Source organism: Phragmites australis, chromosome 3, assembly GCF_958298935.1.
Source record: "Phragmites australis chromosome 3, lpPhrAust1.1, whole genome shotgun sequence".
NCBI lineage: Eukaryota > Viridiplantae > Streptophyta > Magnoliopsida > Poales > Poaceae > Phragmites > Phragmites australis.
Genome location: NC_084923.1, coordinates 31,651,713 through 31,666,892, shown reverse-complemented (window position 1 = coordinate 31,666,892; position 15,180 = coordinate 31,651,713). Strand labels below are relative to the sequence as shown.

The 15,180-nt window shown below is 42.6% G+C and overlaps 1 protein-coding gene across 2 annotated transcripts; it reads left to right on the top strand.

Moving 5' to 3' along the window:
* The first annotated feature begins 10,519 nt into the window (after positions 1 to 10,519).
* LOC133912811 (probable membrane metalloprotease ARASP2, chloroplastic) lies at positions 10,520 to 14,036 on the top strand. Of its 2 annotated transcripts, none has more exons than XM_062355727.1 (2): positions 10,520 to 12,008; positions 13,779 to 14,036. In XM_062355727.1, exon 1 carries the CDS (start codon positions 10,681 to 10,683, stop codon positions 11,935 to 11,937), a length of 1,257 nt encoding a protein of 418 aa, XP_062211711.1. In that variant the 5' UTR covers positions 10,520 to 10,680; the 3' UTR covers positions 11,938 to 12,008; positions 13,779 to 14,036. The 2 variants fall into 2 exon arrangements, with proteins under 2 accessions (XP_062211711.1, XP_062211712.1); XM_062355728.1 differs by having other exon boundaries at positions 13,707 to 14,036.
* Positions 14,037 to 15,180: the final 1,144 nt, after the last annotated feature.

Genomic DNA, 15,180 nt, shown 5'->3' with positions numbered 1-15,180 from the left:
CAGAAGTTCCATTATTTGATGACAATGTTTATGCTCTATTTTCTACTTGAACTTAGTTATTGAGCGAAGAGTCAGGGCCACATCGGGTATCTTATGACGCTATACATCGCATACTTTTGATGCTATGGCTTTACTCTCTACTCAATCCAATCATTAAGCAGAGAGTCAAGGGCTACATTATATATTTTTTATGGTACAGGTATGTTCTTTTTTAATCTTCAATCGAGTATGTTTTCCTCCTCGACCAGAGAGTCGGGGCTACAGATTAATACCATATTTATTCAATAAGGATGTACTTTTTGCAAAAGTTTATCTGGCTTTGCGTCAACTACGTTGGATAGAACCAATAGACGCATATGTTGGGTTGATGATGGACAACTATATCTAATAAGGAATAATGACCCAAGAGATTGTCAGACATCTCGCACCTAACGGCTAACAAGGTTCTGAAGTTCTAATCGATTCTATGTGTGTCTCTGTCGAGTTCATGTTTGCACGCTGGTCAAAGCGCAAGCTGGTGCAAATTTGGCAAAGATTATCATATTATTCCTGTTTCTACTGTTATACTAGTCTTTTTCTCGTTATTGTGGTTTCTTTGAGTGGTTACTCGAAGGCCAACGCATCTAATCACCTGTCTAGTTGAGTTTTCAGGTATTTGGTCAACTAAACATGAGGTTGGTTACAACATTTACTAATCAATATTGCGTCTACTTGTGCTAACTCTATTTCATCAATAAGGAAATAGCAGGCAGTAGCATAATAGATAGGCAAAAATATCAGTAATGTTTAAAGATATCCCCAAGTCATGGAACAAGCTTCAAATGTTTTGAGTCAAGTCAGTTAGAAGGGCTACCCTAGCTCTTGTTATCAGGCAGGCGAAGTGCTAAAGACTCAATGAAGGCAGGGATCTGAGACTCGATACTCTGAATAATATCTGTTGCTTCCTCTGTTAAACACCTGAACCCCTCTGTCACTACTGATATGTCGAGGTTGGGTTTGTATCTCTTGAGGAGACCAAGAATTGTCTCGACGCTTATGGAGGCTGACTGCTTCATATGGTCGAAGGTCTATTCTATTAGTTTTTGAAGCGCTGAAATTGCAGTGTCCTACTAAGTAGCCATGGTGTCCCAATCACTTTCCACTTCCTTCAAAGCCTCAGCCATGGTTTCCTGATTAGCTTTTGCTTTCTTCAAAGTTTCTTTAAGTCTTGAAAGGTATTTATCCTTTCCATCGATAGCTTTCATCGCATCATCAAGAAGGGTTACCTTGTTTTCTAAGGAAGATTCAAGATCTGAGAAGATAAGCAAGGCAATTATCATTAGTTGCTCATTGTTCGAATCACATACTAGTGATCCGTAGGTAAAACTAACCTTCAATCCTCTTTTATTGAGTGGTTAGCTAACCATCCTTCTCCTTGGGAGTTTTCTGGTAGCTTGTGGGGTTGATCGCCAGAAGCTAGGCCTTGGCAGCTTCTACTTGGGTGCAAATAGCCTCGAGGTAAGATTTCATTACTACCCATGGATCAACGGTTGGTGGGATTCACTGATCTAATGCTTAGAAGAATGACCAATGTGAGCGGGGGGGGGGGGGGCAACTCAATAAAGGTTATCTTTCTTACCGAGTCATCAGATGTGTCGGTCACTTGAGGAGGCAATCAAGGAGTGGCTCCGACTGTCCCCTGTAGAAATGCCACCCATACAGACTAGGCGTTAGTATGCAAGTACTCGATAGCCAGAGCAGTGACTAAATAATCACCTGACGTCTTGATGTTAAGAACAGTTGGTTTCTTTTCCGCGAGCTCCTCAGGGGCACTAGATCATATAGCGAAGACGATCTCTTGGATCGTAGAGACCCTTCGGCCCCTCGATCAACTAGTGGTTTCCCTTTGTCACCGGTTCCAGAAGAGGAAGTGTCATCAAGGTTAAGGACCTCAGTTGTACGGATGTGCTCTTGATGAAAGACTAGGATCTGAAATCAAAATGTCAAATCAGGTTGAATGAGTAGTAATCAACACTGCTCTCTTACTTGAGAAATCCCCACCTCTAGTCGAGGATTCACGAGGGAGTAGAGCTAAACAGAGCATTCTTGTGTTTCTTCAGAGAAGATTTTTCTCAATCGAGCAGCAATATCTGGAGGAGACAAAACTATAAAAAGAAAAAGTCACTCGAAAGAGCTTGATTGCAATAACAGAAGCAACAAATTGCTATATAAATCTTACCTCTGACCGCGTCCTTGGAGCTATCGTTGTCTCCAACATATTCCTAAGTGAAGTAATCCTGCACTTTTAAGGGGCTTAGCCTTTGACTAATGAAGTATTTGGTTACATGCCACCCGGTTAAGCAACTTTGCCTAAGTTCACCAATCGTGTTGTATTAGGTGTTGTGATTGGATTCACGGTGCTTCTTTGTCTAGGATGGATTTTGTAGGGGAAAGATGCCTCTATAGACTAAGGGGGAGTGGACTGGGTTGGGTATGGAGATATAAAACCAGTATTTTTCCAATCCTTTTGCCAGGAGGAGATTAAAGCAACTGGGATATAGGAGTTTTTCATTCCATATCGCAACGGGAAACCACAAACTCCAACACACTTGTTCTCCTTGTTCCTCTTTAGATGATAAAAATACTGGAAGGCTTCGCAAAGATGAACAAAGACACAAAGCATAGTGATAGAGTTTGGATTTAAGTGGTGGAGCTCGATTTTGTACCAGTCAAGTACATTGAGAAGATACTTAGAAGGGGGAACGTCGAATCCACATCGGAAGAAGGCTTAAAAAACAATGATCTCATAATCAAATTAGCAAGATGAGAATTCCTCACCAGATGTAGGCATCCCGTCGACCAGATCGTGATGAGGCACTATCCCTTCAACTTTAAGCTCTTTTAGACTTGATTCTTGCATCGACAAAATCACCCAAATTTTAGTCAGGTGCTTCATCTCGTCTATCTGCTCAGGGGAGGCACCGCCGGTCTTTGCGTCGGGCTGCTTATTCAACAAAGAAGGAGCGGAGATCTTCATAGAGGAGTTGGAATCCATGAGTCCAATTCTTCCAACGGTGGCGCATGTTTGTGCGGAGAAATATGGAAGCTTGTGCAGAAGGTCGGGGGCAACGAGGAAGAATTTCTACAGTCCAGGTTTGTATAGATAAATAGCCCAAAAATTATTGCCTTTTTGGTAACCACCCTCATCTCTATAACGCCTTGATCAGTGTGAAAGGTGGTATGATGGTATTGTGCGAATCTCTGCACACCCGTCTATGCTCATTAAATGCTCTTATACCCAACGTTTCAATTTTTGAAGGTTTTTTAACTCTGCACAGAGTCGGTTAGTCGTGTTTTAGTCCTTTTTTCGAGTCTTGAGTGCGGTTAACAGTAGGGCGCTCAACCCAATTGCGTTTCCACTCGATACCCAGAACATGATATGTTTCTACTTGATTATTTTGACTACAAGCCTGATCCACTTTACTCAACCAGGCTTAGACTTGGCAGTACTCAAGTGAGCATTTGTAGAAACATTTCCTCCTGAGTAAAGTTAGGGGCTACTATCGAATATCTAACTACGCAGTATATACACATAAGGAGTACACTGTATATGGACAGGGTATACTGTGCGCACGTATAACAACTTCGGATACTATAGAACCAAATTTACGGTACCCGATACACCCGAAAATCTAGAAGACGTATGCTAGGAAGGTCTTGATTACTTGCCCAACTCAAGAACGACTAGTATCCAAGTTGGATTTATCTGCTCTGTCATGATAGAAAAAATGAAAGACTCCCTATCGACAATGACTAGATAGGAGGTGGCATATCAGTCTTATACAAAGTGGGGACCTAGACCCTTGGGGGGGGGGGGGAGGGAGAAAACTTATGCATCTGTAACTCGACGCAAGCATCAAGACCATAGGAGATACTCAATGACATCATTTTTAGCTTGGATTCAATATATTCCCTGTAATAGATCTAGACACATTGCTTGTACTCGAGAGAATATATGCACATCACCATCCATAAAGGACGCAGGGTATTACTCCAACCAGGAGCCTGAACCTATCTAAGTCACGCATCTTGATTCATGTTCAATCCATAATCTCGAAGGTACCCCAGTCAATTACAGACGTATGTGTAAAATTTCTAATAAATCTTCCATATAATGTGCTAAAAAAAAGATATTGAGGTTTATGCATCCTTTGAATTGCTGCATAGTCCCCACATATGTTATTACAAAGTATTCACTAAAGTTGCTATCGTATCAAAAGTGGCTACACAAATCTCACATAAGTTGCTATCAAGTATTCATTGAAGCAATTAACTAATGAATTTATGTTTGGTAGCAACTTATGTGGCTGTGTTTATCATGAAGATTCAAATATGTAACCTTTGAATCTTGATAATTATTTATCATTTTTATATTAATTGTAATCATTTAATGCAGAAAAAGGTACTTGTTGGGTAAAAGGTTACATATTTAGAGTCAATCCTGAAACTTAGAGTACATATGGATAGAATATGCAATTTGGAACAACTTCCATTTTTGACGCATTGACCAAATCAACTCTAGAAAGTTTGGAGGGGTGTGGTATTATCACCACCAACCGTACCGCCTAACCATATCACTCGCCAGGGGCGCTGCTATTGATGCTCATTAAACATAATATTTCACCCCCTAATTCTGGTAAATAATGAGGTAAAATCCATGCTCTATGTATTTTAGTCACACTAACACCCACTTTTCCACTAAGTTTGTTGTGTCAACTAGTTTTTTAGAAAAGATATAAAAAAGATGAAAATATAATGGTGCGCTAGAAGATTTGAACAAAAAGAGGCCATTCATGGACAATTTGGCGAGCTGAAAATTTTCAGCAGGGTCGGCCTAGGATTTTCAGTTGTTCGGCTGGCAAAACCCTTAGCTGAACAACTAAATAACTTTTTCAAACTCGTCCAGGATATTTTAGCCATTCGGTTGGGAAAACCCATGGTAGAATAGCCTAACTAACTTCAACGCACATCTTAGCCATTCAGTCGAGGAATCAAGCCGCCAAGTGGCGCAACGGCTCGAGGCCGCTCAGCCCCTCACCCTAGGCTGGCCAGCCTCCCACCTTAGCCGATCAAGGAAGGCCTTTGTCAAGGAGAGCCTAAGGCGACCACCATGCTACCCACCCTAATGGAGTAGATCGCCCAACCCCCTCATCTCGACCAACCGCGGAGAGGCTGTGGCCACCCAGGCGGATGGAAGGGGCCACCTAGCACCTACACGACCCTAATTGAGCAAGGCTCGGGAGGGATAGACTACCTGGCCCAAGACCCTTGTCAGCCGATGCCCAGGCCAAGGTCACGTAGCCCCCTCACGCACCATCTTCCTGCCTAACCCTAGCGCAGGAGGGGACTTGGCCACCCGACAGATTCAAGTAGGCCACCCGGTGCGAGCGCCAAATCCCCCCAGCTTGGCTGCCCAATCCATTGACTTGGAGGATCAAGTGCCAACCGGCCCCCACTTGTCCACCACTCAGCATGCCGACCAAGGCCACTGAACCTATAAATAGAGGGGGCCACTCCCCCTCTTAAGCATTCAATTCATTACCACAAGCTTGTCCACTTTGTCCAAAGCTTCAAGTTTAGTGTAGGAGTAGTGTAGGTGGCACTAGAAAAAGTAGAGTCTAGAGTAGGGCATCCGAGCCCCAGTTCTGCAGAAGTCTTCTTCAGAGTATCGGTATGAGTCAGATCGCTTGTATCTTTATCTTTTCGACGTATGAAATATTTTATATTATTTAACAAAGTGGTCCTTTGAATATCTTATTCTCGTCAATTATTTTTCATTTAGCAATTAATTGCAGAATTAAAGTGGGGTATCATATACATCTTCTCAGGTAGCTTCTCGGCTCTGAGTTGTAGTCTAGCTCTTAGTCCAATTCGTACCAGTGCCTTGAGTTGTATAAATGGACTTGTGTTATCCAAGGACACTTAAAAATGGTGCTGACATTAGGGGGTAGTATGGTATGTGCTTGCAATTGAGTTCATGTATCCCTTAGGTCATTCATTATGCACTATGAGAAGAGCTAGATGTATGTCACCCGGCATTGATCAATGAAATACTATTAAGGGTAGGTGTCAATATTGTGGTGCCAATACTATAAAAGGTCCTCACAACTATGATAGTCTATGATCAGTTAGTTGTGAGTTAAAGTTGTCCTATTCCTCAATAGACCTATAGGCCTGCGAGTAGCTAGTAATGTTATTCCGGACTAGATAATTAATCATGTTTTGGCAAAGCTTATACACTTGCAGTAGTCCCAACCGCGTGCCATTATCAATAGGTCTTCTAGGACCAAGAAGCCATTACCTCTGAAAGTGAGGCTAAGGTGGTGACAGCCCTTAGCCAATATTCTGTAACTGGTTAATTCCTATATCGCTTCCATAGCTTGACATGTAAATAAAATATTGAGATAACTTGTAACCACTAGTCTAGGAACCGTAGTACATTGACTCATGCATCATTACCCAGCTAGCTACATCTCTGAATCTATCTTGTATACTTAGACATGGACATTGGTGTTGGATCCCATCAGCCCTATAATCGTTAATTCTAGATTTCTTTATTTATTATTATTAAATAAAAAATTGTAAATATATGTGTTTATTTAGAAAAATTGCAAATCTAGACTCTTGTCACTTGTTGGAAGGGCAAAGCCTCCTATCCCCCATTAGGAGGATGCTAGGCTACCTATCGCTCTTCTAATGGGCGACAGGCTACCTATTTCTCTTCCAACTGGCGACAGGATTAAAATTAAAAAATGTTGCATTCCGATGCTCTAAAAATTCAAAACTATCAAAAAATTCATGAAAAATCATAAAATAATTTTTTAGTGTAGAGGATGCTATCATTTATCTCTCCAAAAAAAATTTCAAACCAAAGTATGAATTGTACAATGAGAAACAAAAAAACAAATTGCAAGCATCCTGAAATTTATCTTTTTTCTCATTGCACAAGTATCGTTTTGAGTTGAAACTTTTTGGAGAGCTAGATGATAGCATCCTCTACACTACATAATTTTTCATGACTACTTCAATAGTATTTTAAATTTTGAAAGCATTGGAATAAAATTTTTTATTTTGAAACATGTCGCCTGTTGGAATGGTGACAGGTCCTGGTGATAGGGGTCTAGATTTGCAATTTTCAAAATAGGCGCATATTTGCAATTTTTAATTAAAAATATAAAATATAAAAAAGTTTGTTTATTCTAAACCCCATTAGGATATTTGGTAATATTTAGATACTTGTTGAAATGGTTATCCTAACCCATGGTATTGCTTCCCTGTGAAATAAATATGATACCATCGAATGCTTCAAGGTGAAATGCTATAATAGTGATTCCATGCACTTGGGAATGTTACAATTTGAAAGACATAAGAACCGTCAACAGTCACCATTTCCCAAGGATCATCAGTTAGAATATTAGAGGAGAGTCTAGGGTGTTAGGAGAGATACAAATCAACCTCCGCTTGCGCCTTAGAAAACTTTTGAAGGATCATTAGTTAGAGATTCAAGATTGTAATTTGTTCTTTTGATCAATTCGCATTGAAGAAACTTTGGATATTTGCTTCATGCACATTTTTTTTTGGCAATCCAAGGAAAGTTCTTCATTTTATTTATTTATTTATGATTTGCATTGATCTTATTATTAGTGAGTAGTTCTTTTAGGGCTATGGAGATGTAGGGGATTAGAGATGGTGTTGAGAAGATTGATTGCTTTATTTCTTAATGGTGAATCATTGGTTAAGTTAATTGGTTGTTGATTACGCCTGTTGTACTTAATGCTTGATGTCTCGATAGGGTGTTCGGGCATCATGATCTAGGAATTATATTATCATTATTATCCCAATTTGCAGGAACAATCATTTTCGTGTTGGTAATCCAGAAGAACCCAGTGAGTAACAGGCCTAAGGGATGTTTGTGACCCTTCACAATCCGAGAAACAACATGTTGTTATGAAGCTTAATGCGATGATTTGACTAATGTCCTAATACCCTCTTGCTCACCTGAACCGTGGGAGTGAGGGGTGGACACCAAAGCCATGACGATGCTGACAAAGGGTGGAATGGTGTTTTAGGGCAACATACCTACAATTATGACATGAGGCCACCGAAATATTCACATATATATTGATTACAACTATCTACACATATCCGCGATCTGAAACCTTCAGAGCCCTATTTTATTATTATTGCATCACCGTACTTTTATTTCTAGCATTTACTTTATTCTTATTGTTCTTGCTTTATTTATTTCCCTCATTTATTTACATCGCTTTCACACAGCCTTACACTTTATTCGTAGCTATATTATGGACAGTGATATAGTTGTTTCGTAAACTACCAGCTTTCCTTTAGCTCCTTAGGTTGAATAACTTTGATACACTTGAGGGAACAAGCTGCACGATCATGTACACTTGTAGGTAATCAACTAGAGGTCTCTTTAGAGGAGCCCACGGAAGACTGGATGGACCCAAAGGAGCACTTGGATGATGACGAGATGTACTTCTTTGAGTGCACTCCACTACCGTCGGGCTTGGATGAGGAAGAGCAGGAGGAGGAAGGGAAGGAAGAGATGGCGGTGGCTCCGATGCGGAGGAGGTTGGTAGTAATGTTGACCCATAGGACCTCAGCAATATGGAGGACCTTGACAACTTGGTGCACTTCAAGGGCTCCAACATCGAGGAGGAGGACCCAGAAGAGGATCCAGAGGAGAACATAGTTGACAAGGTGGGCACAGGCGAGGTGCGAGCATAGCGGGCATGGTTGCGGCAAGCTCGATGGGTGCAGTGGCTACACCCCCACTGGCAGTGGACGATCTTGATGATCTGGGTCCGCCTCTAGAGTTTGGGCTGTTCACGGGTGCGGCGAGCACAGGCGCGACGGGCGGATGTGTAGAGAGTGTGTTGAACATGGTGGGAAACTATGTGATTAGCAGCGGGCCAATCAAGAGGCGTAGGTTGTTTTATGATTAGTTATGTGTAGGTGACGTGCTAATCTGGATTGCAGAATTTTGTTAAAAAATCAGATTTAGATCTTGTTTGGCAGAGCTCTAGCTCCGAGATTCATGCATAATTTAGAGTTTGTAGGATAAAATAAAGTTGTTAGAATACCAGTTTTCAGTCCAAAATAAGAACAAGATAGAATACCAGTTTTCAGTCTAAAATAAGAACAAGATGCATAAAACAAAGATCATCAGTATGCCCACAACTTTGCAAACAAGCCCTTAGTAGCATGGATTTTTATGATATGGGTTGTAGGATTTTGTGTAAAATCATAATCTTTATAGTAATTGATCTTTTTTAAAAAATTTGAAAAGATCAGTTAGTAGCTGCATCGAAGAAGCGTTATGATAGTACCTAGTAAAGTTAAGGATGTAAGGCCAACATATTATCGATCTTCTTTTGTGTATAATGAAAAGGCCAGTCTTTATATTAAATTCAGTTTTTTTAAAAAATTACCTTGTGTTAATGTATGATCTAAATTTCTAAGTTAATTTGATTTAAATTTGTATGTTTTAAGTTTCTAAGTTATTACGTTAATGTGTTAATGATGTAGTCATAGGTTAAAAGGATTATATTTGGTTATCCTAACACGAAACACAAGCTAGCACGCTGGCAAAAGGTTTGGGCCACAGGCACGGGGTCCTAGTTCCAAGTACTGGGTGATGTAGATGCAAAAATGGTGATGAAATAGTAGACTTCAAATCCTAGGTGATGCACTTGTGAAAATGGTGAGGAATTGCTGAATAAAATTGAGAGGTTGACTGGATGACCTAGCAGTCCTTCATTTATTTATTTTTTTGGTTTTTTGGCGCTTTTTTTTTTCTCATCAAGTCAGCCGCGGCGGCAAGTTCATCTTCAACGCCGTGACGTCAAGGAGCTTGTGTTGAGCGTTATATATATGGGCATTGATTTGTTTTGTTAATGCCTTGATTTGTTTGATGGATGGGTTGATCTATAAGGATGTGTGATTAGTTTGATACAAAACTTTGGGTTTTCTTTGGGAACTGCCCGGCTGATTCACGTGGGGAGATTGGGCAATGGAACTAGAGAAGAATAATTGCCAAACAGCCATTTTACATTTTTACTGGGGAGAATGGTTTTCTTGTGCACACAAAGAAAAATACCAGTGGAAGTGAAAATTTCCAATGCTCCCAAACAGGCCTTTAGACTATCTCCAACAGCTACCTTAAATTTTCATTCTCAAAATACTATTACAGCATCCCCTATCACTATTATAATATGTCTTATTTTTCTACTGTAGCAGCACTGTAGCACTGGGTAGAGGATGGATGAGGATGAATTTTCAATGCTACAGTAGACCACAAAACACTGTAGCACGAAAAAAGTGAGATTTGAGGACTCTATTAGAGATGGCCTTAGGTGTATAAATGTATACGTGAGCTACGTCCACCGTGAGTAATCCTCCTGTTAATTTTTTCGAAAATAAAAAAATAAAAAAGGTCCACTCTATCTCTACTCCGCTGCGCCATCCCCTTATCGTCCGGACCACACAGCCATTCAACCTCACTGTCAGAGCCGGAGGCCAAGCAAAAACCTCACCTCAAGCTCCCTCCCTCCCTTCCAAGAATGCCAGATTATCCACTACGCCCTCCTCCTCTCCTCCTCTTCCTCCTCCCCTCCCACCATGATTACCACCCATCTCTCCCCCATCCCGAAGCCCACCTTCCCCTCCCGCTTCCACTCCCACCTCCACCCACACCTCGCCGTCTCCCTCCCCCTGCCCCGCCGCCACGGCCAACTCGCCAAGCCCTCCGCCGCCGCCCCGCCGGACCTCCTCGCGAGCGTCGAGTCGGTGGCCTCCGCCGCCTCCGTCCTCGCGGCCATCGTGCTCGTCCACGAGTCCGGCCACTTCCTCGCCGCGGCATCCCGGGGCATCCACGTCTCCCAGTTCTCCATCGGCTTCGGCCCGGCCCTCGCCCGCTTCCGCGTCGGCCCCGTCGAGTACGCGCTCCGCGCCATCCCGCTCGGCGGCTACGTCGGCTTCCCCGACGACGACCCCGAGTCCGGCTTCGCGCCCGACGACCCCGACCTCCTCCGCAACCGCCCCGTCCCCGACCGCCTCCTCGTCGTCTCCGCCGGTGTCGCCGCCAACCTCGCTTTCGCCTTCCTCATCGTCTACTCCCAGGCGCTCACTGTCGGCGTCCCCGTCCAGGCGCGGCTCCCCGGGGTGCTCGTCCCGGAGGTCCTCCCAGGCTCAGCGGCCGCGCGTGCGGGTCTCCTCGCCGGCGACGTCATCCTCGCCGTCCCCGGCGCCGCACCGGACCCCTCTGTTCCCGTCCTCGTCGACCTCATCAAGGCCAGCCCCAGCAAGAATGTGCCCATTACCGTTTCAAGAACCGCGCCCGGGGTGCCGGACAGGCAGTCCGTTGAACTCACCGTCGTGCCGGATACCAGCGCCGATGGCACAGGGCGTATCGGCGTGCAGTTGTCGCCCAATTTCCGTGTCACGCGCGTCCGCCCCCAGAACCTGGCTGACGCGACCGTCCTCGCCGTGCGCGAGTTCACCGTCTTGACCGGGACGGTGTTCGACGGGCTCAGGCAAACTTTGCTCAACTTCTCACAGTCGGCGGAGAAGGTGTCCGGCCCTGTGGCCATCATTGCTGTTGGCGCCGAAGTGGCCAGGTCCAGTGCTGACGGGCTGTTTCAATTCGCCGCGGTGATTAACCTCAACCTTGCAGCCATAAACTTGTTGCCGCTGCCGGCATTGGATGGGGGGACGTTAGCGTTGATCCTTCTTGAGGCGGCCCGTGGTGGTCGGAAGATCCCCCGTGAAGTTGAGCAGGGGATCATGTCCTCAGGGATATTGGTGGTGCTGATGGTTGGCATGTTCCTCATTGTGCGTGACACGCTCAATCTTGATTTCATCAAGGATAATTTGTGATAGTTGGACGAAAAATTCATCACAGTTGTAGTCAAATCACCAGTACTAGACTTTGTCTACCTTGGAAAAAGGTTAGTTATTGTGATTCTTTTTGCCCTTTGATGGGATTCCTCTAGTACTCTAGCTTGCTCTACTGATCATAGGTCCCTGTATTGTTGTTCTCCAAATGAAGGTTGTGAAATTGCAATTGATTGTAATTCGAGGTAAAAAGGAATGTGAATTGTTGATATGTAAATTCCTGTATGCAGAGCACAAATAGTTGCTTATTAACTTGGTGCTTTCGAATCAGATTGAAATCATGGTACTGAAATATAATCATATTAGCTTATACCATCAGAGCTGTAGGTGTAGTGATCCTGGTCTTCTGTCTCCTAGCTGAAACTGATTTTGACATTGGAAATCTATGAATCTGGTCATTAGAATTCCAATTTGGCTATGCACCTGTTTATTAGAGTATATGAATTAGACAGCATAACCTTTCAATTTATCAAGTTTCTTGTCTAATGTGTGTTCGAGTGACTCCATTTCCAATGACACGCTAGCAAGATACCTTCGGCCTGATTTAGATGAAACATTGGCATGGTCTCATATGTGTTAGGAGTAGCAACTTGTATTCAATAGTAGTCCATGGGGGCAATACATAGAGTACATGAAGAGTACATGGATAAGGACTCTATATTCCTAACACCCTCCTCAAATGCAAAGCATTTGCAATAGCGTTGCATTTGAAAGAGGTGACATTAAGTAATAAACTTAAACTAAAGCCTTCTTGGTGGGTGGGTGTCGGGAAGAGGAGCCGGTAGGGAGGGAGAAGTTGACGGGATGGGTAGAATAGATCGGACTAGATCGGGACGAGTTGTGGCGTCCAAAAGAAAACCTAGGTGTGATACTATGTTAGGAATAGCAACTTGTATTCAATAGTAGCCCCTAGGGGTTGGGGGCAATATATAGAGTACCTGAGGAGTACAAGATAAGAACTCTAGTAACCTAACCTATGCGTAATGGATAAGCATATATTAATTACATTTTTATGATGATAAAAAGTATTTTTGAATGAATCAATTAATGCCATTCTCATGTGATAAATCAAAGTTTTATGACTGTTAAAGTCTTTAAAGTCTGATGCCATGTAGTTTAGGACATCTTTTTTGGCCAGTGCCACTATAGCTTGTTCTATGAGTGTGTTAGTACCTCTCATTTTCTATGAAGATTCAGAAATAAAACTTGCAGGAGTGGAAATTGAAAGCATTTTCATTATTTCCATTTCATGGTTCTGAACCTGGTTCCAATCCTTTCTATGATTGGAGCATACCTTTAGTTGTTAGATACATGAAGCAAGAAGCATAAAAGAAAGGATTTCTTGTATTCTTGTGAATACGATGGATTCATTTTGGTGTCTCCTATATTGCTGCGACATTTGAACAGTTTCTTCCATTCTAAATTCCGGTACTGGTATGTTACTTGCACAAGATATGTTCTCACAATGTGGTTCATTATGGTTGAGTTATATTTGTGAAGAGATATACTGCTTTGTCATTGTCATTCTTATTTAAAATCCTCAAGTTCAGTCCACCATCATGTAAGCATACAGTTTTGTTCTATGATTTGTGTTGTTTAGTTTTTAATATGAGCGTAGAAGCACCTCTGGAGCTAAAAACAGGAAAAGCTTAGAAATTTGACAATATGTATCTAGAGTTGATCTGGAATGAACATAGCAAAATCAATGGTAGCTAATGTAGTTTCATTGCTTTATTGTTGCACGCATGCAGGATTGAAGGAAACGTATCATGTTTCTTTGTCAAGCCAACTCAAATTTTCTCATGCGACTCTGTTCCTTACAGGATTTCTAGGACAATTGACTTTCTGGCATGGAAGGATATATAGGCCGTATTTTTACCCTACTACACTGTAATATGTGGATTGGAAGTAGGAGATATCTCATGGCAATAGATCAACTTTCCAGTAATGCACTAGAGTAGAATATGGCTGCTCTTTTTCTTTTGGGAGTAATTACATTACGTCCGAAAACCTTTGAAATCTACATTTTCCCCTCTATGCCAAGTTTTATCCTTTGATTGCAAATAGTTCCGAAATGGTAAGGTGGATGGCTCCCGTTCTTCAGTAATTCGAAGTTTTTGTGGGGTGTAGCCACAAGGAGGAATATAATTCCAAGAATTCTTGATCGTGTGGGTGTTTGTACGGTCAAGGGGAACAATCAGAGTTCCATGTGGCGCGATCAGGTGCCCGTGCAGGTTTGTCACGCCGGAGTGGCTAGAATGGGATCGGAAGGCGGCGGCGAGTGGTTAGGGGCACGCAGGGATCGAAGGCTGTGGCGTGGTGGGGGGAACAGCTGGCTGCCAGTGCTGTACTGGTGTAAGGGGTGGTGGCGGCACGGCTGAGGAAGAAAGAGAGAAGTGGCGGGTGGTAGAGCAATAGCGGTACGAATTGATGGTGGTCCCTCGTGAAAATCTTCCACCATATTTCTTTTATTTCATTTTTTATTCTTATTCTCATTTCTATGTCTTTTATTTTGCTTCATTTTCAACGATTCATCTTTGAAGGAAAAAGAGAATTTTGAGATGAATGGAATGGGGGAGATAATCCTTTTATGAAAAAAACTGTAAAAAAAACTGTTGAAGCTTCAATAGAAACGAGAAATTTTTTACGAAAAGAATGGAACTCGTGAAGGGAAGAATGAAATTTGCGAAGAGAAGCCGTGCGAGATGGTAAGGAGCTGGTAGCTCATTTGCTGCATCGTAGCATTTGTACGAATTGATGGTGGTCCCTCCTGAAAACGTCCAATGGTCCGTAGCAAGGAGGATACGACACGTCCTGCACTCAAATGGATTATTGCCCCCTCATTATGTTAGGTTTAAACAAACGTGATGGTGCTTGGGATTGCCAGCCAGGTGAACCTGGGATTGGCGTCGTCAATACGTGACGGCATGGCGCGTGCCGTGATCTTTTAAGCCGTTGCCTCCAAGGAGAGAGAGAGGGACGCGGCAGTTTGGTGTAATGTAACCAGCCGACGCTGATGCAATGTGAATAATGAGATCGCCAACTACTTAAAGAAAGCCGGCAAATTAGCACTGTGACCGTGATGTTTCGAGTACCAGCAATATATATATATATATATATATATATATATATATATATATATATATATATATATATATATATATATATATAGGACACCTATTCTATACTCCTAGGAGTATGTACTCCCACATGCAATATACCACC

Coding starts and splice junctions, on each gene's coding strand:
- LOC133912811 (XM_062355727.1), top strand. CDS start 10,681: ATGATTACCACCCATCTCTCCCCCATCCCGAAGCCCACCTTCCCCTCC.